The sequence below is a fragment of the Trachemys scripta genome, chromosome 1 (genome assembly GCF_013100865.1).
Source record: "Trachemys scripta elegans isolate TJP31775 chromosome 1, CAS_Tse_1.0, whole genome shotgun sequence".
NCBI lineage: Eukaryota > Metazoa > Chordata > Testudines > Emydidae > Trachemys > Trachemys scripta.
This window is the reverse complement of record NC_048298.1, coordinates 318,052,265-318,078,669: the sequence shown is the minus strand read 5'-3', so window position 1 is coordinate 318,078,669 and position 26,405 is coordinate 318,052,265. Positions and strand designations below refer to the sequence as shown.

Below are 26,405 nucleotides of genomic sequence, written 5' to 3'. Positions count from 1 at the left end.
GGGAAGTAACTCGGCATTAATTTTGGAAAACACCTCAAACAGGGTTCATAAACACAAACCATGAGCAAAGGACCCACCCCAAAGTAAGTTGGACAGAGTCCTTTCCCCCTCAGGTTCTTAAGTCTAGCAACCCAAAAGTCCGTTTAAGGTGCCCATCCCGTCTCTGCACCCCACTCACATTTGCTGTCCTTGGTCACCTCAGACCCAGAGTTCAGAGGTGCATCTGCAGAGTTCACCTTCCGCCTGGGAGGAGCGGGGGGAGGGGGAGGAGGGAAGCCTTACTCACTCCACTGCTTGGGCACTCGCTCGCCACCTCTCTCTGCCAGCCGATTGCTCCATGCCTCTCTGCAGGGCTCTGCTCTGGCCCTCTCCGCCAGCCGCCCTGCTGGCCACTTGCTGCGCCTCTCCTCCAGTTGTCCTGGCCACTTGCTGTTCCTCTCCTCCAGCCGTCCTTCTGGCCACTTGCAGGCATTGTGGGCACTCCTGCTCCATGTGATGGGGAGGGATTCTGGAGGGAAGGCTAGCTTGCTGTCTCCACCCCCCTCATGCTACAGGTGCTTGGGGCAGCTCACACACATTCTCAGTGCACTGTGGGAGCAGCATGAACCCAGCCTTGGAATCGTCAATGAACTGGGCATGTGGCCAAACGTTTCTTGCACACTGGAAGTGAGAGAAGGGAAACGATGAAGATGAGTTAAACACTCACCCAAAGCTGAATGGCTTTTCACTGGACAAAGAAAAGGTATTTCTCTAGCCTGAGCAGACTTCCCCTGCCCAGTATCAAAGGTCTGCTGCAAACAATGGAGATGTGAAGGCTTCTCTCAGAAAAGGTCACAAGAATACTTTGCAATGGAAAGAGCTAGGCCACCCAAATGCAGAGGTCACTGTCAGCGCCCACCTAAGATCTACATTTATTCTGGTTTAGAAAAATGAAGGAAAGGAAATATGAAGATGTGCTCTCATATGTTTCGTTAATATAGGCACTCAGGGCCGGTGCAACCCATTAGGTGACCTAGGCGGTCACCTAGGGTGCTAGCATTTCGGGGGCGGCATTTCGGGTCCTTCAGCGGCGGCCAGATCTTCAGCCGCCCCGGTTGTCTTCGGCATTTAGACGGAGGGAGCTGGGGCAGGGGGGCGCGGGGAGGACCGCCTGCAGCAAGTAAGGGGGGAGGCGGCACGCAGGTGGAAGTTTTGCCTAGGGCGCGAAACATCCTTGCACCCTCCCTGTAGGCACTTCCATGTCCATGCATCTCTGAAGTCAAATCTTGAATCAAATAATATTTCAAAGGAAGTGTTTAAAAACAAAAAGTCTCTTTTGGCAATAAAATATCATTGCATAAATATCACAAACTTACCCTAGCCCAGGGCCTATTGTGACAATCTTTCAATGCTACTCGGCATTCTGTGCTCCGTATTCCAGCGCTGGGTGATCAGAACAGAACGACTTTGAGAGGTTTTACACCATGGCTGTAGTGGAGGTGAAGCAAGTTTTCTCCTCCACCATAACACTTATGAAGTCCCAACCAGTGCAGGCAAAGGATAGCTTGGAAAATCTGGGCTGCCTTTGCTCAGACAGACAGCTGAATATTCCTTGCTGCAAAGAATGTTCTCTCTTCTTTGAGGACAATAGTGACTGGATCCAGACCAAACGGACTGCTTCAGCCCAAAAAGGCACTGTTGAAGGACCAGAACACTAACAGGCTGGGACCATCTTTTCATTAGGAATAGCGACTGGATCCAGACCAAACGGACTGCTTCAGTAGTAGCAGAGCTTTTTGAGAGGTTGTGGAGGGGGAGAGGAGGAAGAAATACAATGGGAGAGAGTCTCACACACACACTGCCTCTTTTTCACTGAGTACAAGGTGTAATTGTGCGCTAAAATCCCAGTTCTGGCTGGGAGAGAATTTCCCCGTGCAGACACTGTAGCAAACAGCCATACGTGACCCCATCAGAAGCCCTTGGTATAGGGGGCATGCTGAGGGTGGGGCTGTGTTTATATATATATATGGCACTGCCTGGAATCTCTGCAGCTCTGGGACTGGGACTCAGGACGGAGTCTGCCATAACTTAGACCAGGACTCAGGGCTAGTCTAAGTTCTGCAGAGCAGCCGTAGGATTGAGAGGGCACAAAGATGTCTTAAAAGCCACCTTAGAGGTACAGCATGGACGCTCACCCAATGTCTTTTCTGATTTAGTTTCCACCAGTCTGGCTTGTTAAAGGCTAAAGCTATAGATATGCTGGGAGAACTACCGTTTCTGACCTGCAAATTGGACCCTCAGCTATCGGGGCTGGTTAAATCTGTTGAGAGGTATGGGGCTCCGTGTTTTGGAGATTGTCAACTCTTTCCTTTGTGGGCCAAGGTACTATCTTTGCTCAAGCGGCCTTTGGTTAGGCCTTCACTCAAGACAGAGCTGACAATCTCACTATCAGAATGTTCTGATTCTAGCCATCCTGTTTAGAAAAGGTTATTGAGAAAGTAGCAACAAAGCCACTCAGGTTTCTTTTGGAGACTGCTGTGTTCCTTGACCTTTTCCAGAGGGAAGCTTTGAGCTGGCTTTTTGTCCATGGTGGGGTTTGTTCATTAGTGTTGTACATTGCCAGCCCACATGCTCAGATAAAATGATGGAGATTTTTTAAATACATACAAAAAGGAATGTCTGACACATCCATGTGTAGATCTGCAGATCATGTATGCATTTTCCAAGAGTCTTTTTTTAAAAATGGTTCAATCTTTCCAGATCCTGGATTTAAAAAGGAAAATAGTTATTTTACTATCATCCAACAGCTTTGAAGTTGTATTGAACAGCGAAGAAAGCCAAATAGTTAATTCTTCACTAATCTTTTAAATATCCACAAAAGCACATTGCACTCACACACTTTTAAGCCTGGTTCTTTAGAAGCTGTATGTCTTCCTCTAACTCTTCTTTTAGGTTTGCAGCTTCATCAGATCTGAACAGAAGCCTGTAATACTTCTTTCCGCGGTGACTATCTTTCTGGGAGGCATGGAGTGGGATATTTTTTACATAATAAAGCAGTCATCTGGATTGAATTGCAGATATCTAATCCTCACACAAACTACTCGTTTGGTTTTGTGAAATGAACAAAGACATCAATTTAGACATGCTCAGGACTGGATTTAGGCATCCCTCAGACCTCCTGATCATACCGATGATTAACCAATGTGCCTTGGTCACTTTAACACAAAGGGGAAACTTTGAATAAAAAACTCTTTTTCACGAAGGTATGAATAGTAGTTTTCTTATGTTCATCTTATATGTATATAAAGAAGAGAACTAAGTCAGCAGCAGAACAGCCTGGACCAAATGCGCTCATGACTCCAGCAGTATTTTTGTAGTTTGGAAGTAGAACGATTGCATTCAAACTATGACATCAATGAACAAAGGAAAATGTTTTAAGACTTTCTTATTATACATGGTTCATAAATTACAAAATCATCTTGCACCAATGATTCTATGATTCAATCTGAATCTACTTGCTCTGTCTTTTCTCCAAAACTGTGACACTGAAATATTAATTTTTGCTAAACAAAAGTTGTAAACACCAGAGAGGATGTAGCTAGGGTCCAATTCTGCTTTTAGAATCATAGAATCATAGAATACCAGGGTTGGAAGGGACTTCAGGAGGTCATATAGTCCAACCCCCTGCTCAAAGCAGGACCAATCCCCAACTAAATCATCCCAGCCAGGGCTTTGTCAAGCCTGACCTTAAAAACCTCTAAGGAAGGAGATTCCACCACCTCCCTAGGTAACCCATTCCAGTACTTCATCACTCTCCTAGTGAAAAAGGTTTTCCTAATATCCAACCTAAACCTTCCCCACTGCAACTTGAGACCATTACTCCTTGTTCTGTCATCTGCTACCACTGAGAACAGTCTAGATACATCCTCTTTGGAACCCCCTTTCATGTAGTTGAAAGCAGCTATCAAATCCCACCCCATTCTTCTCTTCTGCAGACTAAACAATCCCAGTTCCCTCACTCTCTCCTCATAAGTCAGGTCCCCCAGCCCCCTAATCATTTTTGTCGCCCTCTGCTGGACGTTTTTTCCACATCCTTCTTGTAATGTGGTGCCCAAAACTGGACACAGTACTTCAGATAAGGCCTCACCAATGTCGAATAGAGGGGAACAATTACGTCCCTCGATCTGCTGACAATGCTCCTACTTATACAGCCCAAAATGCTGTTAGCCTTCTTGGCAAAAAGGGCACACACTCATATCCAGCTTTTCATCCACTGTAACACCTCGGTCCTTTTCCGCAGAACTGCTGCCTAGCCATTTGGTCCCTAATCCGTAGCAGTGCATGGGATTCTTCCGTCCTAAGTGCAGGACTCTGCACTAGTCCTTGTTGAACCTCATCAGATTTCTTTTGGCCCAATCCTCTAATTTGTCTAGGTTCCTCTGTATCTTATCCCTACCCTCCCGCATATCTACCACTCCTCCCAGTTTAGTGCCATCTGCAAACTTTCTGAGGGTGCAGTCCATGCCATCCTCCAGATCATTAATGAAGATATTGAACAAAACTGGCCCCAGGACCGACCCTTGGGGCACTCCGCTTGATACCGGCTGCCAACTAGACATGGAGCCATTGATCACTACCCATTGAACCCGATGATCTAGCCAGTTTTCTGTCCACCTTATAGTCCATTCATCCAGCCCATACTTCTTTAACTTGCTGGCAAGAATACTGTGGGAGATCATATCAAAAGTTTTGCTAAAGTGAAGGAATAACATGTCCACTGCTTTCCTCTCATCCACAAGCCAGTTATCTCATCATAGAAGGCAATTAGGTTAGTCAGGCATGAATTACCCTTGGTGAATCCATGCTGACTGTTCCTGATCACTTTCCTCTCCTCTAAGTGCTTCAGAATTGATTCCTTGAGGACCTGCTCCATGATTTTTCCAGGGACTGAGGTGAGGCTGACTGGCCTGTAGTTCCCCGGATCCTCCTTCTTCCCTTTTTTAAAGATGGGCACTACATTAGCCTTTTTCCAGTCATCCGGGACCTCCCCCAATCGCCATGAGTTTTCAAAGATAATGGCCAATGGCTCTGCAATCACATCCACCAACTCCTTTAGCACCCTCGGATGCAGTGCATCTGGCCCCATGGACTTGTGCTCATCCAGCTTTTCTAAATAGTCCTGAACCACTTATTTCTCCACAGATGGCTGGTCACCTCCTCCCCATGCTGTGCTGCCCAGTGCAGTAGTCTGGGAGCTGCCCTTGTTCGTGAAGACAGAGGCAAAAAAAGCATTGAGTACATTAGCTTTTTCCACATCCTCTGTCAGTAGGTTGCCTCCCTCATTCAGTAAGGGGCCCACACTTTCCTTGACTTTCTTCTTGTTGCTAACATACCTGAAGAAACCCTTCTTGTTACTCTTAACATCTCTTACTAGCTGCAACTCCAAGTGTGATTTGGCCTTCCTGATTTCACTCCTGCATGCCTGAGCAATATTTTTATACTCCTCCCTGGTCATTTGTCCAATCTTCCACTTCTTATAAGCTTCTTTTTTGTGTTTAAGATCAGCAAGGATTTCACTGTTAAGCCAAGCTGGTTGCCTGCCATATTTACTATTCTTTCTACACATCGGGATGTTCCTGCAACCTCAATAAGGATTCTTTAAAATACAGCCAGCTCTCCTGGACTCCTTTCCCCCTCATGTTATTCTCCCAGGGGATCCTGCCCATCAGTTCCCTGAGGGAGTCAAAGTCTGCTTTTCTGAAGTCCAGGGTCCGTATTCTGCTGCTCTCCTTTCTTCTTTGTCTCAGGATCCTGAACTCGACCATCTCATGGTCACTGCCTCCCAGGTTCCCATCCACTTTTGCTTCCCCTACTGATTCTTCCCTGTTTGTGAGCAGCAGGTGAAGAAGAGCTCTGCCCCTAATTGCACCAGGAAATTTTCCGCTACACTTTCCAAAAACTTCCTGGATTATCTGTGCACTGTTGTAGTGCTCTCCCAGCAGATATCAGGGTGATAGAAGTCTTCCATGAGAACCAGGGTCTGTGATCTAGTAACTTCAGTTGCTTGCTGGAAGAAAGCCTCGTCCACCTCATCCCCCTGGTATGGTGGTCTATAGCAGACTCCCACTACGACATCACCCTTGTTGCTTACAATTCTAAACTTAATCCAGAGTCTCTCAGGTTTTTCTGAAGTTTCATACCGGAGCTCTGAGCAGTCATACTGCTCTCTTACATACAATGCAACTCCCCCACCTTTTTTGCCCTGCCTGTCCATCCTGAACAGTTTATATCCATCCATGACAGTAGTCCAGTCATGTGAGTTATCCCACCAAGTCTCTGTTATTCCTATCACATTATAATTCCTTGACTGTGCCAGAACTTCAAGTTCTCCCTGCTTGTTTCCCAGGCTTCTTGCATTTGTGTATAGGCACTTAAGATAACTCACTGATCATCCTGCTTTCTCAGTATGAGGCAGAAGTCCTCCCCTCTTGTGCTCTTCTGCTCATGCTTCCTCCCAGCATCCCACTTCCTCACTTACCTCAGGGCTTTCGTCTCCTTCCCCCGGTGAACCTAGTTTAAAGCCCTCCTGTCAAGGCTGGATCCCCACTTTGAACTTTAGGGTACAAATGTAGGGGCCTGCATGAAAACTTCTAAGCTTAACTACCACTTAGCTCTGGTTCGGCTGCCACCATTTCAATGGATTCCCTTCCTGGGAAACCTTGAAAAACCTTCACCAAATCCCTGGTGAAAACAAATCCAAACCCCTTGGATCTTAAAACAAGGAGAAATTAACCATTCCCCCTCCTTCCTCCCACCAACTCCTGGTGAATCAGTTCCAACCCCCCTGGGATCTACAACAGGGAGAAATTAACCATCCCCCTCCTTCCTCTCACCAACTCCTGGTGAATCAAGATCCAAACTCCTTGGATCTTAAAACGAGGAAAAATCAATCAGGTTCTTAAAAAGAAGACTTTTAATTAAAGAAAAAGGTAAAAATCATCTCTGTAAAATCAGTATGGAAATTAACCTTACAGGGTAATCAAACTTAAAGAGCTCAGAGGACTCCCCTCTAGTCTCAGGTTCAAAGTACAGCAAACAAAGATAAACACTCTAGTAAAAGGTACATTTACAAGTTGAGAAAAACAAAGAAAAACTAACACGCCTTGCCTGGCTATTTACTTACAAGTTTGAAATAGGAGAGACTTGTTTAGAAAGATGTAGAGAACCTGGATTGATGTCTGGTCCCTCTCAGTCCCGAGAACGAACACACTCCCAAACAAAGAACACAAACAAAAGCCTTCCCCCCCCCAAGATTTGAAAGTATCTTGTCCTCTTATTGGTCCTTTAGGTCAGATGCCAGCCAGGTTACCTGAGCTTCTTAACCCTTTACAGGGAAAAGGATTTTGGAGTCTCTGGCCAGGAGGGATTTATAGTACTGTACACAGGACAGCTATTACCCTTCCCTTTATAGTTATGACACCTCCTCACTAGGTTAGCCAGCCTGCTTGCAAAGATACTCTTCCCTCTCTTTGTTAAGTGGAGCCCGTCTCCGCCTAGCACTCCTCCTTCTTGGAATACCATCCCATGGTCAAAGAATCCAAAGTCTTCTCTCCGACGCCACCTGCGTAGCCATTTGTTGACTCCCATGATTCGACAGTCTCTACCCGGGCCTTTTCCTTCCACAGGGAGGATGGATGAAAACACCACTTGCACCTCAAACTCCTTTATCCTTTTTCCCAGAGCCACGTAGTCTGCAGTGATCCAAGGTCATTCTTGGCAGTATCATTGGTGCCCACGTGGAGAAGCAGGAAGGGGTAGCAATCCGAGGGCTTGATGAGTCTCGGCAGTCCCTCCGTCACATCATGAATCCTAGCTCCTGGCGAACAGGAGACTTCTCAGTTTTCCCGGTCGGGACAGCAGATAGATGACTCAGTCCCCCTGAGGAGGGAGTCCCCGACCACCACCATCCGCCTCCTTCTCTTGAGAGCGGTGATCGTGGAACCCCCATCCCTAGGACAGTGCATCTCATGCCTTCCAATCAGTAGAGTCTCCTTCTGCTCCCTTCCCTCATATGTATCATCTAGTCCACTCTCCGCATTAGTACTGTGGAGAGAACATGAACACGGTTGCTCACCTGTATCTGCATTGCTGGTACATGGACACTCCTCTTTCTTCTTCTGGCGGTCACATGCTGCCAAATTTCTTCACCATCTTTCTGTCCCCGCTGCACAGCCTGCTCTGATTATGTTGTGCCCGTAGAAGTATATCCTGATGTCTGTCCAGGAAATCTTCATTTTCTCTTATGCAACGCAGGGTCGATACTTGCTTCTCCAGACCTTGAACCGTCTCTTCCAATATGGATACCAGCTTGCACTTTGTACAGACAAAGTCACTTCTGTCCTGTGGAAGAAAGACAAACATGGCACATCCTGTGCAGGTCACAACAGCTGATTGCTCACCATCCATATTACCTTCCTTCTAAGAGCTTCCTCAGCTGTTGCAGTAACTACTCAGAGAAGCCTGCAAGATGAAAGCCTCAGTGGGCTCTACCCAGGCGAACTCCCAGTCAAACTCCCTCTGTTCATCGCTCAGCTGGTTCGCCTTTTTATACCAGTCAGGCCCACTCAAGGTCTATCTGGAATAAAGCACTCCCAATTCACACTTTTCAAACAATCAAGCACATGGTCAAACTGACAAACTGTCCTCGCAACAGACACTCAGATACTCACCAACACAGCCCCCCTAATGCAGCACTTAGCGTACCTCCTCTTGGACAGATCCCAGTCAAACTCCCTCTGTTAGCCTCTTTTTAAGGTTCCACCCCACAAATGGGGCATTTGGGCTAATATTTGCAAGGACAGCATAAACTATTTGACATATCGCCCTTGCTTTTCTCAAGGTCTGCACTAGAATGTCTCATTACAGGAAGGGTGAATATTTTGCTACCCAAATATTGAGGTTATAACTCGGGGCCACATGGTGCCCTTTTGAACTGCATGGACTTAGACGCCTAACTTTAGATTCCTCTTTTCTTAAAATCTTGGCTCTGGTGATAAAAGGCTCTAATAATATGATGGGAGGAGGCATAACCTGTTGAATGCTTGGGAAACAATGTAAAGTAGCAATTCTGGAACTAATCTTCTACCTGAACGCAGGGCTATGTAGTGTCTTGCTTTTGGTAGGGACAGGTAGGTTTCACTTCTTTATTGCATACTCTCAGTCATCACTAAATGCTAAACTAAGCAAACAGAAGGATCATAGACATGTAGGACTGGAACAGACGAGAGGTCATCTAGACCAGTCCCTGCACTCATGGCAGATTACTAAGTATTATCTAGACCATATCTGAGAGGTGTTTGTCCAACCTGCTCTTAAAAATCTCCAATGATGGAGATTCTACCACCTCCCTATGCAATTTATTCCAGTGCTTAACCACCCTGACAGTTAGGAAGGTTTTCTTAATGTCCAACCTAAACTGCCCTTGATGCCAGATTTCTAGCCAGATTTTTCCAGTCCTTTGTTCCTGTAGAATCCAAAGTGGCTGGAACATTAGACTGGAAGAGTTTGCAACAGAAACAGTATGCAGCATTCTTGGTTTCTGAGTACATAAGCCATGGCCTCTCCACTTTGTCACGATTGGGGATTTCACGCCAGTAATGTGTTGGATGGAAACTTCTATTTTCATTGTCTTGGAGGAACATGAAGTTTTTCACTTGCTGTGGCCCATGCAGTACAAGGAAGTCCCTTAGGCTACTGCTCAAGTGGGTCCACAGTCCTGGATCATCTAGACTTAAGGAACTAAACTCATCAACAGCTGTTTCTTGCGCCTCCACCACACTCTTCTCTGATCTACACTTTTCTTCAGGAACGTGCATGCTTACATCCATTTGAGATGGAGATATGGATGCTGCAGTAGCTGCCAGGTCACCTGCACTCTGACTAACTGGAAGATCAGGCATCTCCTCACTACTCACATCCTCACTGGGGCCAGAAAGCTCACTGTGAACATTTGTGTCTATGTATCTCAGGAGAGCTCCTTCCTGCTTAGATAGAAAAGCTTCCTTTGCTTTCTTTCTTTTTCTGAATGCTGCCCCAGAGGGGCGTTTTCTTCTTTCACTCATGACTGCTGTTCTGTACAAGCTATAGTGGCTCTCAACACTCAATTCAAGGGGACAAATAAGCAGGCTCGTAGCAGGGCCTGAATGAGGGAAGATATCAGGGTCTTAAGGGCCTAACTGGCTCCTACTACTTCAGTTGACTGCCTGTTCTCCTGAAGTGGGTTCAGAGAAGCAGCAGGAAACAGTAAGCTCCCTGAGAAGCTGGTGTTAATCAGTCCAGGCTCCTGGAGGTGCTAGAGAGGTACAAAAGAGGCTCCTCCTCCTCTCTCTCCCTGCAGCTCCTGCTGCTTTCTGTTATTCCCTCTCAGTTTTTCTCCTGCCTGCCTGTTATGTCTCTTGTGCCCTCCTTCCTCCAGCACAGCACTCCACCATCTCTGTGCATCTAGAGCAGAGAGAATACATATCCGCCAGCAGCAGCCATGATTTTCTACACTCTGGGTCCTAGTGGCAACCTCCCCACAGTCTGGCATCTAAAGCGGCCGCCTCAGTTCGCCTCATGGTAAGGCCAGCCCTGGAACCAGCTGCCCTCTTCACCAAGTTCCATATCCTTCTCCCCCAGACGTCCTAGAATGCGGGGGAGGGGAGAAGGGGAAGCTCTGTTATCCCTTGAACTCAGCTTCAGGGGATAGTTCATGGAGCAGAAGGCTCTCATTCCCACAGCTTTGACTGCTAGACAATGCAATTGTAATAAGCTACATGTGCTTGCACCTCCCCCTTGTGTTATCAGGCCCTTAGGCACGGGTTATTTTGCTATTCATTGCTGTCTCTGTTCAGTTTTTGCTAGCATAATAAAAATGCATGGATTGAGGACAAGAGGCTCTTTATTCATTGTGCACACTGTGATTGGTGGGTGTTTAGTTTACAGGACAGTACATGCAAAAAAGGGGGCAGCTTGGTAAGGAACAACACACAGAACTGTCACATCAGCGTTGGGTCATTCATTAAACTGACTTTCAAAGCCTCTCGGAGATGCAGTGCACCTCGATATACTCTTCTTATTGCCCTGGTGTCTGGCTGCTCATAATTGGCAGCCAGGTGATCTCACTCAAGGCCCCACCCCGCCAGAAACTTTCCCCCCTTACTTTCACAGATATCATGGAGCACACAGCAAGCAGCAACAACAATGGGAATATTGGTTTCACTGAGGTCTAACCTAGTGAGTAAACTGCACCAGCCCCCCTTTAAACGTCCAAAGACACATTCTACCACCATTCTGCACTTGCTTAGCCTATGTTTGAACTGCTCCTTACTACTGTTCAGGCTGTCTGTGTATGACTTCATGAGCCACGGGAGCAAGGGGTAGGCTGGGTAGCCAAGGATAACTATTGGCATTTCAATGTCACCAACAGTAATTTTCTGGTCTGGGAAGAAAGTTCCTTCTTGCAGCTTTCTGAAGAGACCGGAGTTCCTAAAGATGCACGAATCATGTACCTTTCCTGACCATCCCATGTTGATGTCAGTGAAATAGCCCTTGTGATCCACTAGTGCTTGCAACACCATTGAGAAGTACCCCTGGCAGTTTATGTACTCTTTGGCAAGGTGGTCTGGTGCCAAGATAGGGATGTGCGTTCCGTCTATCGCCCCACCACAGTTAGGGAACCCCATCGTGGCAAAGCCATCCACTATATACTGCATGTTTCCTAGAGTCACTACCCTTCTTAGCAGAAGTGAATTGATTACCCTGGCTACTTGGATCACAGCAGCCCCAACGGTAGATTTACCCACTCCAAACTGTTTCCCGACTGACTGGTAGTAATCTGGTGTTGCAAGCTTCCACAGGGCTATCACCACTTGCTTCTCAACTGTCAAAGCAGGTTTCATTTTGGTATTTCTGCACTTCAGGGCTGGAGAAAGCAATTCGCAAAGTACCATGAAAGTGGCCTTACACATTTGAAAGTTATGCAGCCACTGCTCCTCATCCCATACCTGCATAACTATGCGGTCCCAACAGTCTGTGCTTGTTTCCCGGGCCCAAAAGTGGCGTTCCACTGTGTCAACAAACCCAGCTGCCGCCGCCAGCCTGTGCAAATTGCTCCATTCCATGGCTTCCAGCACGGCTATTTCCGACGCTCACAACAACAGTGTACAGCTGAGGGGGGTCCATGCTTGCCGTGCTATAGCATCTGCATGGGTAACCCAGGCTTAGGCATGAAAATGATTGTCTGCATTGCTTTCAGGGACGGAGGAAAGGAGGAAGCAAGTGCATCATGGAAGGCTGTTGACATGTACCCAAAACAACCCGCAAAAATGTTTTTGTCGCATTGGGATCCTAACCTAGAATTCCAATCGGCAGCAGGAACTGTGGGATAGCTGCCCACACTGCATCGTTCCGTGAGTCGATGCTAGCCATGGTAGTGAGGATGCGCTCTGCTGACGGAATGTGCATAGTGGGGACGTGCAGCATCGACTTTGTAAAATCGGAGGTTAAATGTCAACTTAAATAAATTTGACCTAATTTTGTAGTGTAGACATACCCTAACTGATCACCCTATTTGGGGTTGAGAAGGAATTTACCCCACAGAACAGACTGGTAGAGACCCTGGGTTTTTTTTTTTGCCTTCCTCTGCAGTGTGGGGAATGAGTCACTAGCCGGTTTGAACTAGAGTAAATAGTAAATTCTCTGTAACTTGAAGTCTTTAAATCAAGATTTGAGGACTTCAGTAACTGAGCCACAGGTTATGGTCCGATTACAGGAATGAGTGAGCGAGTGAGGTTATGTGGCCTGGGCTTCACAGGTCAAACTAGATGATCATGATGGTCCCTTCTGGCCTTTAAGTTTATGAGTCTGATTGAGCTGGCATCATAGGGACTCTAGCAACTTGGCTTACACCAAACATTCAGGTTCTTATTTTTTTTTTTTTTAAAAAAGATGATGGTTTTTACACTGCAGTTTTTACACTGCACATGACACTATTTTCATGAGACTCTTAAAAATGCAAAGAAGAAAGAAATTGGGGGATTTAAACATTCCCTTTTCAGAATTGTGATCCTAGAAACAACAGCTTTGTGGCAGTGCCTGGGACCCAGGAAATGAAACTGACTAGAAACAAAACTGAAACAGACCTGTAGTTTCATTGCTTGAACTGAGCAAAACTCACAAAAAAGGAAACAAACTGCATAAACAGTGTAAAGCAATTGAGAATTTTAAAAGTCATTCAGTTTTAATTATCCACAATGTTATTTGTAACACAGGGACGGAAGCTAAGAACATATATGACTTTTATTTTGACAGTATCCTAGTTTTCCCCCCTTTGTTGCTTTTCCCTGTAGCGTCAGTATTACAGTGGGATAGGGTGGCATTCTTTAAAGTGCTGGAATAGTAGCAGTTCTTGCGAGTCAAATCAGCTGCATGGATGAAGGTCAGCCCTTTGTGGAGCTCCGTGAGTGATTTTACTTGCAAGGAATAAAAGATCACCAATCTCCCCCAGACAGTAAGTGTGAAAAATCGGGATAGGCGGTGGAGGGCCATAGGCACCAAATATTGGGACTGTCCCTATAAAAACAGGACATCTGGTCACCCTACTCCCCCAGAAGGTCACTGTCCCGCTAGCCAGGGACCAGGCTGTTCCTGAGACCCCTTCTCCCGCCCACCTTCTCTCACAGCTGGGGCTGGGCCTAGCGGGTGATGGTTTTGCATTAGCCAGATGTGTCACAAGTAGCTGCATAGTCTCCCCCACCCTCCACAAAGTCAATTGCAGCTACCGACCCCTCTCCCCAAAAGTCAATGAGTGTCCCCAACATCTGTGCATCCTGATGCTCCTGCCGCTGTGTCTGCTGGGGGCCAACCAGGGAGCCCTGGGCCAGACTTCAGGAATACTGGGAATGTGTTGCCATCGTCACTTCCCCCTGGCCAGATGGAGCAGCTGCTGGAAAGCCAGCTCTGGAGTGGAACAAGGTTGCAAGCGGAGGAGACGGTGCTTGAGGCTGTGGAGGTGGGACTGATCTCTTGGGGCACGAATGCCTTGAACTCTGTGGCCGGCTGCACAGCCATTGGGGAAGCAAAGCCTCCCTGTGCCAACAGGTATGTCCCTGGGGCAGTGGTGGTGATGGTGAGGGCTCAATAGCAGTAGGGGGTGGAGGGGGCAGGAAGGGCTGGGCCCCTCCCAATGGACAGAGGTGGGGGACAGGGATTCCCAACTCTATGTGCAGGGGGCTGAGAGTTGGCCCAGTCTTTGCCATGCAAAGTAGAGCCCGGGAAAGGCTCCTCCCTCCAGTGTCGGGGCGTCCCCCAAAGGAATTCCCATCCTATTGGGGTGGGTGCAGGGAGAGGGCTTCCCCAAGCCAGCTAAGTGCAGGAGCTGATTAGCACAGCCAGCACAAGGGGATGTGTTCCCCGACAGACTGGGGGGCAGCGAGCCCCAGGGGCAATCCCTTATAGAATGAGGCTGGAGCAGCCGATCACTCCCAGACCACACCAGAGGGGCGAATGGAAAGGCCACTGGGCCATCCCCCTAGACTTAGGAGGGGATGGACATTAGAGCAGTAGCAATTTTAAGGCAGTGGGGGCAGGAGCAATTTTTGGGGGGCAGCAGCCCACAACTGAGTAACTGGAGTAGAGGGGAGTGGTGCAAAAATGTGGGAGGAGCAGGGAAGGTCAGGAATAATAATATGGGGGTCAAGGTATCTGGAGCAGTGTGGGGGCTGGAGGATTGGGCAGGCAGAAGCATGGAAGCTCACGTGACTGGAGCTGGAGGGGTGGGGGTGAGTTTGGGGGCAGGGACATGGGGGTCGGGTCAGAATGGCTGGAATAGTGTGGTGGGGGTGCAGGGCTGAGAAGGGGAGTCGGAGGATTGGGCTGAAGCAGTCAGGGGGGCCTTCACTAGCTGGGGACAGCTCTCACTCCTTGGCCTGCTCCTTTCTGGGCAATATGAGCTGCTACTCTCCCACCTCGGGCCCTTAAAGGGCCAGTATCATGTCCCTTGAATATAGTGCTTTTCCGTGGCTGTGTATGCAATCACGGTTGCTCTGTAGGAGGGTAGGAAAATGCATGAGTACTGTGCAAGGTGCGTGACATTTGGCAGTGCTGAGACAAGACTTATGAACTACTTCGGTCCCACTTACCCCATGTAGAGGCCGTAAATGGGACTCAAGAAGTTAATATGCTTTGTGTTGGCCCTTGCGTATAAGTGGATAAACTCACCCTGTGTGTCTTGACCCACAGGCCTGGTATGTTGGGCAGCAGTGTAGTAGGTAAGAGGCAGAAAGCCTTAACTAATCCCTAAATCTGAAATGGCACAAGAAATCCTTCTGCTGAAACTGGCATTGAATAGTTCCCCTTAGAACAGGTGCCCACTAGCCTTGATTTTATGGGAACTAATTCATAACCCACCAAGAGACTAAAACAGTAGCTGAAGTGCATGAAAATTTTGTCATTGCCAAGAAATCAATTCCACAGAACTTGTGGAACTTCTAAAAATAGCCAGGATACGATTAATATTTTAAACCATGTGAAATCACACACAATACAAAATAATCTTGTACATGTTGAAATTCTTTGAGATTATGATAACATGTAATGATACATGGATACTGAATTTAAATCAAACTAGAAGGGAATCACTGCTTAACAGACACAATTTAGACTCAAGAGAAAAAATGTTAGTTCCATTTAAAATATTCTAGTACTCTGATATTTCTGACTCATGTAAATGTCAAATCATATTCCAATAGCGCAAAACATGCAGATTTTTGTCACACCTTTCTATTAAGGTTCCATTTATAAAAGGCTTATAAAGGATTAGTAAATTATTAATAAATGCTACAAGTATGTTATAAACATGAGTTGTATGTGTTTACAAATGGTTATAAGCACACCAGTGGAAGATATTATATACGGTCATAAGCAAATGATTGACCAGCTAAGTTCTGTAACAATAAATTTACCCTTTACTAAAAAGTCTATTAATCATTTATTAACTCTTAATAATAAGTGCCTTATAATCTATTTATGAATGGAGCCTTCATATAAAGTGTGACCCAGGTTTTAAAATGTTGTGATAATTACTACAGTAAAGTTTAATGTATTTATAATAATGAAGATATTGCCTCAACCTGTAGAAAAATCAAATCTTCCTCTCAAATGGTCAGTCTTAGCAAACAGAATTTGTAGGATGCATTTTATCAAAATATTCCTGTAATTTAATGAAACAAATGAATATCTGAATAAATAGACATTAATGATGAAATTCACATTAAGGAAAGAGACATCCAGAACATTTTGATTGATTTACTTGGTGGAATTTTGATAGCTATTGAAAAAAACATACTATTAATGTTTAGGTGAAAAATAAATGGAGTCGAATAAGTGTCACTGCATAGTACTAGGAGGTATATACAGCCACATGTAAAAATGCATAAAACACAAACATTTATGTACAGCAATTTTTCCTTTCAGTTTGTATAGAGAAATACTGTTTTATAATATGAGAAAGTATAAAGCAGACATACATGCAACAAGGACATGACAGTTACATATAAAAAAAACCAAAAGCTACAATAAAAAAAGTGTTGAAACCTGGAATGTTTTCATATTGAGGTTTCAGGAGAGCTTCAGATTTGAATGTATCTGAAGTATTTTTAAAGGCTTGATCCAAAGCCACTTGAAATCAATGGAAAGATCCCAAAGGTCCCATTCTGTCCTCCCCCACAACCCAATGTTTAAGTCTGAGGATGAAAATAAGCAATCATACCATACAAAACTTTGTATATTAGAATACAAAAGGTAACCATTTACTTTTTGTATAAAATACAACTTTGTAGATAGTATATTTATTTCACATATATATAAATATAACCCAAAGAATATGATTTTATTATTCCTACCAAAATATTATTATTAATTTCTTGTTTTTACAAAAGTTTACAAAACAAATAAATCTTTATATTTACAACCAAATACTGCAAAGAGCTCCTGGTCTAGGGTGAAAAATAGAATATAAGGGTAGTGCATGCAGCCATTGTTACAGAAAGAGAGATTGTTTTAAAGAGACCGGGGTTCTTAAGAACTGAGACTGGTTTCAAGTTTTGGTCACAAAAGTCATTCATAAGCTCACATTTAAAATGTCACGTGTATATCTTAACAGGACAGTAAATGGCCTTTGCCGCATGTGAGTTTAAATTTATTTAAAATATATATTGTTTAATACAATTGTGACAGAATTTAGACTCAATTAAGGGCCTTATCCAATGCTGGCCATCAATGGAAAGATTCCCATTAACTTCAACGGATGCTGGATTAGGCTGAGGGCCAAATCTTGTAGTGTTTGGGGCAGATTCTCAGCTGTTCCCATTTACACCAGCTGAGGATCTGGTCTTCAATGTTCAGGAAAAAAATGCAAGTTTTGCCTGAGTCAGGGCTGTGGTAGGGGGCTCCTTGCTATTGGACAGCAGAGACACGTGAGTACATATGCTGTGTTAGGTGGTTACCAGCCCACTTCCTCAGGGCTTGTGATAAGAGCAAGGAAGGAGGAGTGCATACTCAGCCACTGTTGAACAGGAAATCACTCACTCATGCAAGAGCTTTAGCATCGCTGCTGACCAGCTCATTGACCCTGTGTGTGGGTGACAGAGGTGGGCTGATTTTGATCCTACACCTGATTTAAACTGGTGTAACTCCATTGCAGAAATGGAACTGCTCCTGATTGCTACAGGTGCCAGGCAGCGCAGGCTCAGACCCCTGGTATCGCTCTACTCCCATATGTCCATATCGCTTCTCTCTAAATCAAGGTGGGACGTTACGTGACTTGTGCTGAAAAGTTGTTTTGTTTTTTTGGGCTAAGTAATATTTGCCCTTCCATTCCTTAGTGATCGGATAGAGGAGGCAGCCCTGCTCCCTGAGCCCAAGGGGTGTGGTTGGGGGAGAGCGGCTATTGGTTCTGGCAGTGCTGCGCATTCCAGAAAGGGAGTGTCTGGGCGGGTTAGAAATGTAGTCAGAGCCCTGGCCCCCTGCACTGGGAGGCTGACGCCCCTTTTCTAAAGGTGTGAAGAGGCTGCTGATCTGAGTCTCCTTGGAGATAAATCCCTCCAGACATCAGCACTTCTTGTGCCATGCATGTCTTCCCCTCTCCACCATCCCAAAGCAGCTCTCCTTCTTGGAGTCATACCTGATTGCTCAGAGTAAGACCCTGGCTAAGCTCTGCCCAAGCACATAAGGCAGGGAGGGTGTAGAGAAGTTTCCTCCTCACCCACCTCCATTTCACCTTCGTGGTGTCTGAAAGGGGGAGAGGCCAGGATAGGACCATGGCTCTGACCCCACCTGCCCCGGCCAGCACAGCTGGGCAAGTGCATTGTGGGAACATGTTGCCCCCTTTCCAAGGGCGCTGAAGCTGCTGCTCTTGTGTGTATATATGCCAGGAGTCCTCAAGAAGGAACTTCTCCACAAAGAAATGATGGATCAATTAAAACCTGTAATGGTGGTATAGTGATACCTTTTGAAGCAATATGTTTCTGGTCATCTCCAGGCATCTGCAAATGGGCTCTATATTCCCTAGCCTTATCTGACTCAGACAACCTCTTGAAGGATCCTCACCACATCAGCGCAAGCAACATCTTTCTCACCTTGCTGGCAGAATCCCTTCCCTCATCCTCCTGCTAGGAGAGTGACTGGGCGAGTAACCAGGCTGTCAGGTTTCAGAGGGGTAGCCATGTTAGTCTGACTCCTCATTATTTTAACCAGGCTGTGAATTAACTAGTTTGTATGGCCGGATTCTGGTACCTTGACTCTGGCTGAAGGGTATCTCACTCTGCAAGTAGTCCCATTTATTTCAATACATAGCTATACATCTGGGTTTCAGAGGGACAACTCAGAGAGCAAGGGTTGACTCAACCTGAGTAAAGGGATCGGAATCTGGCCCACAGTGAGTATCTATCAAACCGTCATCAGCACTTTTAGTGCTCAAGCGTGTCTCTCTTCTGACTCCCTCGACCTGGTGAATGAGAGAGCTACGGATATTCTCCACAGGAGTCACGCTGCATGTTGTCAGACTGAATCACAATGGAAGTCTTCCCATACGCACATATATCCCAGCGCTTGAGCAAGGATGAAGCAAATAGCTGGGTACATGTGGAACTCAGATACGGAGTGGGGAAGTATTCTTTTGGGGCCAAATCTTCCACCTCTATTTCACTCAAGCTGTCCATTCAAGTCACTGGCACCATCTGTGCAAGCAAAGGAGTAGAATTTGGCCCTTGAACTTTAGAATGGCTGATGGCATATTTATACCAGAAACTACACCGAACTTGTTACCTATTGGAGAAACAGCCTCCCCTTGTTACAACAAAGCAAATCCCAGGAGAGAGAGTAAAAGCTATCGACCACTCTTGGGTGTGTCTCACACAAACCGCTTTCCTCCTTCCTTGAAAGGAACCACTTGCCCTTTTCTACACAAGTTAGGTGGTTTAAAATGAAATCAATCGAAAGGAAAAATGAGAGTTTCTACAATGTAGAAGTAAACAATTTTTATAACATACAAGAATTAGTTGTACAGAGGGCCTGATTTTGGGAGGCACTGAGTACTCTCAATGAGAGTGGAGAGCACTGAGCTCTTTGCTCCGGACTGCATGGAGTCAAGCCCATAGTGAGGTGGCCACTTGCATCTGAGACATGAAGTTTCATGATCTGCACACCGTTCAGGACCTCTGTTTGCAGAATGCATGTTCTACAACATCCTAAGCCAAATGCAGACAGCTCCCATGAGAACAACAGGTGCACTTCTAATGCGTTGGCCATAAACCCCCTCATCTGTTTTTAGCTTGACAACTATAACTATCACCCTACATTATACTTTCATCTGGGGTAAGATTTAGAATCAGATTTTGTTCTTAGACCATCTCTTCAAACAGAGCAATCTCTCCACTTGGATCCTTATTTTAAACCATTGGTTCTTAAACAGCCCAACCACTGGAGAGTAAATTAATAAAGCAGATTGTTGGACTTTAAAGAGAGAGCTAAAGTCAATCCTGCCTCTTAGAACTTAGAGCATGTATGTTTTATCATCGGCATTGTCACTTATGAGTGGTTCCCCAAGATTTCGTCAAGGTTGATGTCTTTCATCCAGTCATCATTACCAGGCTCTGTTTTCAATAAAGAGTCTATGAAGTCTGAATCACTGTTGAGTGCAGGCCCTATATTGTCACCATGGTTAAGAAAGTCAAAGGCTAAGTCATTCCCATGGTCAGTTCCTTGGTAAGCCCTAGAGTTTTGGTTGGTAGATGTAAAACTGGTTGACGGCAGGGATGATGGTGGTGTCATACTTGTTCCTGGGTGATTCAAGTTAGGCACAGTCTGTGCTCTGATCTGGTTAGCTCCTACACTTAAACCTCTTAGTGACCCAACAGGTTGTCCGTTTATTGTTTGGTTCATTTGGTTTAGAGGAGGTCTCATTTGCGCTGCTGTTGTTAATTGGTTTGGAGGTGCCATAGCATGCTGAGGAAACTGCGGGTTGCCTATGGAGCGCTGCAGAGACTGGTTAGGATATGGAGCGCTCGCTGGGAAACGAACTCCTGTAGGTTTCAGTGCATCCTGCTGCTTTGTTGCTGCCTCTTGAGGGGCCCAGTTCTGAGCAGCAGCACTGGAAGCGATCATCACATTCGATGGTCTTTGTGCTGGGATACCTGTCGCTCCGTGGTTTAAACCTGCTCTCACTTGCTGAGAGTTAACGGCTGACCCAGTCCCAAAAGCGGTTACGTTGTTTCCTTGTGCCAGGGCTGGCTGGCGAGACATCATGAGGTTATTTTGACTGGTTATGATTTGGTTTTGGTTTCTGTGTTGCTGCACTTGGTTCATTCCTGACGTCACGTTGTATGAGCTTGGTGGATTGCAAGGAATGTTTCCGTAACAGCCCATGTTCCGGGCTGCTGAAATAGAAGGCATTCTGGTTCCATGGGGAGTTGTCAAAAGGCTAGAATTCTGTGACAAAATGCTATGAGTTGAAATAGGATTTGATAAAGACAGACTGGAGCTCATACTCACTGCTGGAGAACCACCTAGAAACGAAAAGAAAACACAAACAAAGGTCTGTATTGATAATTGTTTCATTAAAATGTACAGTGGGTTAAAAATCTAGTTTCCCTATAGCATAAGCTCTCAAATGGTGTATGTTGCCCTTGGTGGACTGATGAAAACGTTACCGGTTGGCGAGGTCTACAAAATGCATATGAACCAAAGAAAGACCAGATCCAACTTCCATTGAAGCCAGTGGTGGTCTCTCCATTAACTTAAGCGGGAGCTGGGTCAGATCCATAGTCCTTGACTGCAGTATCAGTAGTCTGCAATACTTCTCCTTCCAAACATTAGAAACACCAAAAAAAGGTCCTTGACAATAAAATTGACAACCACTGCTGAGGAGAGAGGAATTTACTGTATTTGCACGGTGATACAACACTAAGTATGGGAGGCAGTATACTTAAGTGATTAGAGCACAGCAGAGCAGGGATCAGGACTTTGGATTTCTTATTCATTCTGCCGCTGATTCCCTGTGTGACTTTTTGGTCAAGTCACTTAACCATTCTGAGTTTCTCTATATGTAAAATAGGGATATATACTCACCATCCCTGTGCCTCTGTATCTGGGCCACAATCTGTGCAGTGGGCCACAATCAGCAAGAAACTAATTATCTTCATCTATTTTTCAACCCCTTCCCTTGGTCTGGTTCCTAGACATGGCCTTATAATATAGTTATATATTTCAAACCAACATGACTGAACTTCAACAGCAGGAGCGGCCCTAGGAGTATGAGAGACTGGGAGAATTCGGCCTGGTTCTACCAGGGCACCTAGTCTCAAAGACTGCTATCAATAGGCCACTGGGCTGCACTATACTTTTGGAACCAAAGTAACTATCAGTGCTGAGTCACTAACCTCAATAATTAATCTCCAACTTTGACTGCACTACCAATTCATTTCTTCCCTACTGTTTATTTGAAATATGGTAACATTTGTCAACAGTACCAAAGACGACCTGGGGTCTGATTCTCTTCTCATTAGCACCAGTGTAAATGAGGAATAGCTCCTCTGAAATCAATAGAATTACCCAGAGATGGAATTAATGTAAGAGGAGAATTGGGACTCTGTTACCAGGTTAAATAAAGGAGCCTTCATACATTTACAGAATCACTTCACTTACTGCTGGTCTGAAGCCATTCCTCGGGTGGAACATGCCAGCTCTTTAACAACCCCGAGTACTACCACCCCACAACTCAAGTGCCTTCCTATGAGATTGTTACAAGTCAGATGTGCGCAGGACCTTGCTTCCATATCTCCTCCAATAGACAAAGTTTGCTCTTTCTTTGTGTTACTATTTTTATCTTTATATTTTAAACCAAAATATTTTTCACTCTAATTTCTTCCAGATGGGAAGAAATTTCTTTCATAACAGTGTTGTCCAGACAACATATCCAGTGCTTAAACACCAAGGGACACAGTGGTACTGAGGAGAATTTATTGCCGGGTTCACCTGCCATTGTCCTGGGGTTTATTGTATTATAGAGGAAAAGAGCCCAGGAATGCAATGCTTAATAATGTCTCTCGGTGTCTCCACAGTATTTCATTTAACTTCTTGCTGTTCTGAGCTGTTTCCCTTCTTCCATTACTTGAGCACAGCTATTCCCAGAAACAAGCAACAGATTCCCAGCTGCTGCTCCCTTGTGCAACAGTTTCCTAATCAGTCCATCTGGTGGTTTCCCTGCAAGCTCGTAGCAAAGCCCTGTCTCCTGTTGTACTCAGAAAAGCTGCTCTGCCCCCTGTGTATATTCAATCATTGCTAGTGACTTGAGGGACAGAATAACAGTATACTCAATCCTGTTCTGGCATAGGGGGGATGGACTTGCTGACCTCTTGAGGTCCTTTCCAGCTCTACATTTCTAGGATTCTGGTATTGCCAAGTCCAAACCTTCAAAAATAAGGAGTCAGGCCCCAAAGTGTCATGAGGCTGGCATAACATTTGTGAGATTAAAAAAACCAAACATTTGGGTTATTTTTGTCTTCTGATTTTTGAGTTTTAGGGTGCATTTGGGTCACATGTCCAAACTTTTCTCCACAACTATGAGGGCTAGAAAGTTATTCTTTTTTAAATAAAAGCAAAGAGTCTCAGTTAATCATGGGACTCCAGGAGTTGGGGCTTTAAGAAAAAACAAAAACAAATATCACAAGATACCCAATCAAATTGCAAGAACTGATGGCGTTTTCACTCTTGGTTGCACTGCAGGTGATAATACAGCACAGACAAACTGGGTTCTATTCTTTCTGGGTCACTGTCATGGGAGCTGGCCCTTCAGGGACCAACCCACCTGTGACAGGCTCCTGTAAGGGAGAACAAGTCAACCCAGCCCCACCTGGAAGCAACTAAATCCCTACATGGCTGGTTGGGCTAATTAGCTAATGAGCCAGATAAAGGGTTACCAGGGCTCCACTGGGGTGGTTCCCAGAGAGCTGGACTGGACAAGAGGGGTAGATCACTCAATCAATTGCTCTGTCCTGTTCACTCTCTCTGAAGCATCTGGCACTGACTGCTGTTGGAAGACAGGATTCTGGGCTAGATGGACCATTCGCCTGACCCAATATTGCCATTCTTATGTGCTTAGAGGATGCTCGTGAAGAGAGTCGCTCCCAGGAAAGCTGAGCAAGAGATCTCTCCAGAGCAAGGAGCCTAGAGGATGTGCTCCTAGCGCCAGGAAACTCCCAAATAGTGTCAGGAAGCCCAGCCAGCCAGGAACTACAGGTTGCCCCACAGAAGAGCTGCAGCTGACACATCTCTGCAGACCCCTGGCTCTGGGGAAGGATTCTTTCAGATAGTGGAAAGAGACCTGGCTCTAGGGAAGGGACCCAAACGGAGAGAACACTTCTGGAGGGGAGTGGTGGATATGGGTGGGAATGGATAAACTGAGACTGACTTTGTCAACCCACTAAGACATTAGGTGAAGACTTGCTTGTATTTTCATTGGGTCTTTGGTTAATAAAATAGATCCCTCAGAAAGGTTATTGTTCCCTATGTAAAGTCTTGGTGAATTCAGTGATTACATCAAGGGAAACTGAAGCAGGGAGCCTCCCCGTACAGCGCCAGACTTGGCCAACAGGGGGCACTAAAGGGCAGGTACACCCTGTGACAGAAGTGTTTGCTAAATTTGAGTCACTGACACCTGTGAAAACTTGCTGAAGACAATAGATCTGAGCAAATGTCACTAAGGGCATAACTTGACCTGAAGAACTTTGTTACTGAAGTAGACATATGGGAAGGAAAGAACCCAGCTGGACTATCAGATCCCAAACTAAGTTTACAAGGCAGGCAGTTAGAAAATAAAGTCCTTTTTACTTGTGAACTAAGCACAGTAGATATGGAAATCAGTGAAAGGCAAATGCTACAGAATCCCACACTCCTGTTTTTGCAGGGTCATTCTTCAGAATAAAATCCCACTCTAATCTCTCTGCTGCATTTTCCTTACATCCTGCCCTCCTCTCCCTGTATCTCTTTCTTATTCCATTGCTGTGGGGACAAAAACAGAATAAAAATCCAAATCCATCCATCTCTAGTCCTTATTTAGGCACAACTCCCACTGAAGAAAGTACTTGGCCCAAAGGGATTATTCTAGAATATTGCTGGAATATTGCTAATTATCTCTGTTAGACAGTTTGGGCAATGAAAGTGAAAGGCATCAAATTTAAAATGGATCAAAAGAACTTTTTTTTTTTTTTTTTACACAACACCAACTGACCTGTGGAACTCATTGCTACAATATATCATTGGGGCCAAAGCTTCAAAAAAGGAGTAGATGGCTAAATGGTTATTGAGAACATCCACAATTATCACAATTTTATCAGATAGGATAAAAATCAATGAATTAGGGATATAGGCCCTCAGATTTCAGGACATAAACCAACTGCCTACTGCTGATTCCATTAAGGGGGTTTCTTACCTATTTCTCTGAAGCAGCTGGTATTGGCCAATGTCAGATACTTGATACTAGACTGTATGAAACACTGGCTAATTCCCATTATTATTATTAATCAGCATTTTTCAATAATGCCATAGCTATAATATTGAGGTTTTAGAAATGTACAGTATAGAAGCAACCTGCAGGACCTGCGGAGGGAGATGTGTTTCAATCCGAACGGTTCCCCCTGAACATTTCCTGAGGGTGGAGGAACCTTCAAGACATTATTCTCCATTACTCCATGTACAGTTATTTACTCTAGTGCAAGGTGGGTGTACAATGTTGCCACATCAGAGTGGTGGCATTTTACACCCACTTGGCACAGGTGCTTTTGCACTGATGTAAGTGACTACACAGAGAATCAGGCCCATCTTGCCGGGGCTGTCTGGCTGGTCTTCATAACCATGGTTTTCTTTTTGGTTAAGTATGCTTACCAGAATACTGGTTTGCTTGTTGCATGCTGACCACATTCCTTCTCTGGTCTTTGTAATCTGGTGGTGGCCTTGTCAAGTGTCTGTTCAATTGATCTTGAGGAGTAATTTTCTCCTAGAGAATTAGAGCAGAAATGGAAATATGTTACTTCATTTTCTTTCTACTTTCTACTCGCACTTACAGAGTGGAAGCTGTTCCTTCCCTTTGCCCCACCCTGCCACAGCGGTAATGCTAACCAAAGTGTTGACATTGCTCTTTAGGGGCCCAATCTATTGAAGCCAGTGGAAGTCTTTCCTTTGATTTCAATGGGCTTGAGTCTGGTTCTACTCCCATTAAAATCACTGTGTGCTGGTTCAAGCTCCAGCAGTCTAGTCATCTGTTTTTCATTATTTTGTGTACCACTAACTCTGAAAACTCTGCCTCAGTCCAATTCACCCACGGCATAAGTGAGTGTAACTCTATTAGCTTCAGTGCGCCCACTTGGCAATGGGGATTTTGACTCATCATCTAAATGAGCTTTCTCTCCTATATACTCCTTTATACATCGGCATAGAGAAAGAACTTGAAGCCTGCACTGCAAATGTGTTGTCAGTAATGGTATGCCTCATCAAGACCAGGACAGCCTGAGAAATGGTGAGATGAAGTGGAGGATCTATAATGCGTCAGTAGCCAGTATTCTGATGTGTGGGACTGAAACATGGCCCCTCACAGTCAAGGTTGGAAAGAAGTTGGACACCATTCAGATGCAGCATCTCAAAATGATCAGAACATTAAATGCTATAAATTCCCATCAAATGAAGAGATCCATTTTCTAACTAAACAGGTCCCGCTCTCTCAAACAGTAGCCCAACACTCTCTACAGTGGTATGGTCATCTGCTCTGAAAGCCTACCTACTTCCCACTGAGAATCATCTTCGACTTTGACTCAGTGGAAGCAAAAGACCCTCTGGAA

At 45.3% G+C, this 26,405-nt stretch overlaps 1 protein-coding gene across 2 annotated transcripts in view; it reads right to left on the bottom strand.

The window, feature by feature from the left end:
- Positions 1-13,261: 13,261 nt before the first annotated feature.
- Positions 13,262-26,405, bottom strand: part of MAML2 (mastermind like transcriptional coactivator 2) — a 292,112-nt gene continuing 278,968 nt past the window's right edge. For both annotated transcript variants that reach the window (XM_034758913.1, XM_034758914.1), the window contains exons 5-6: positions 25,456-25,567; positions 13,262-21,080 (exon numbers count right to left, since the gene is read on the bottom strand). In XM_034758913.1, the coding sequence (XP_034614804.1) occupies positions 20,104-21,080; positions 25,456-25,567 (1,089 nt within the window). In that variant the 3' untranslated portion in view covers positions 13,262-20,103. The remainder of the gene's footprint in view (positions 21,081-25,455; positions 25,568-26,405) is intronic.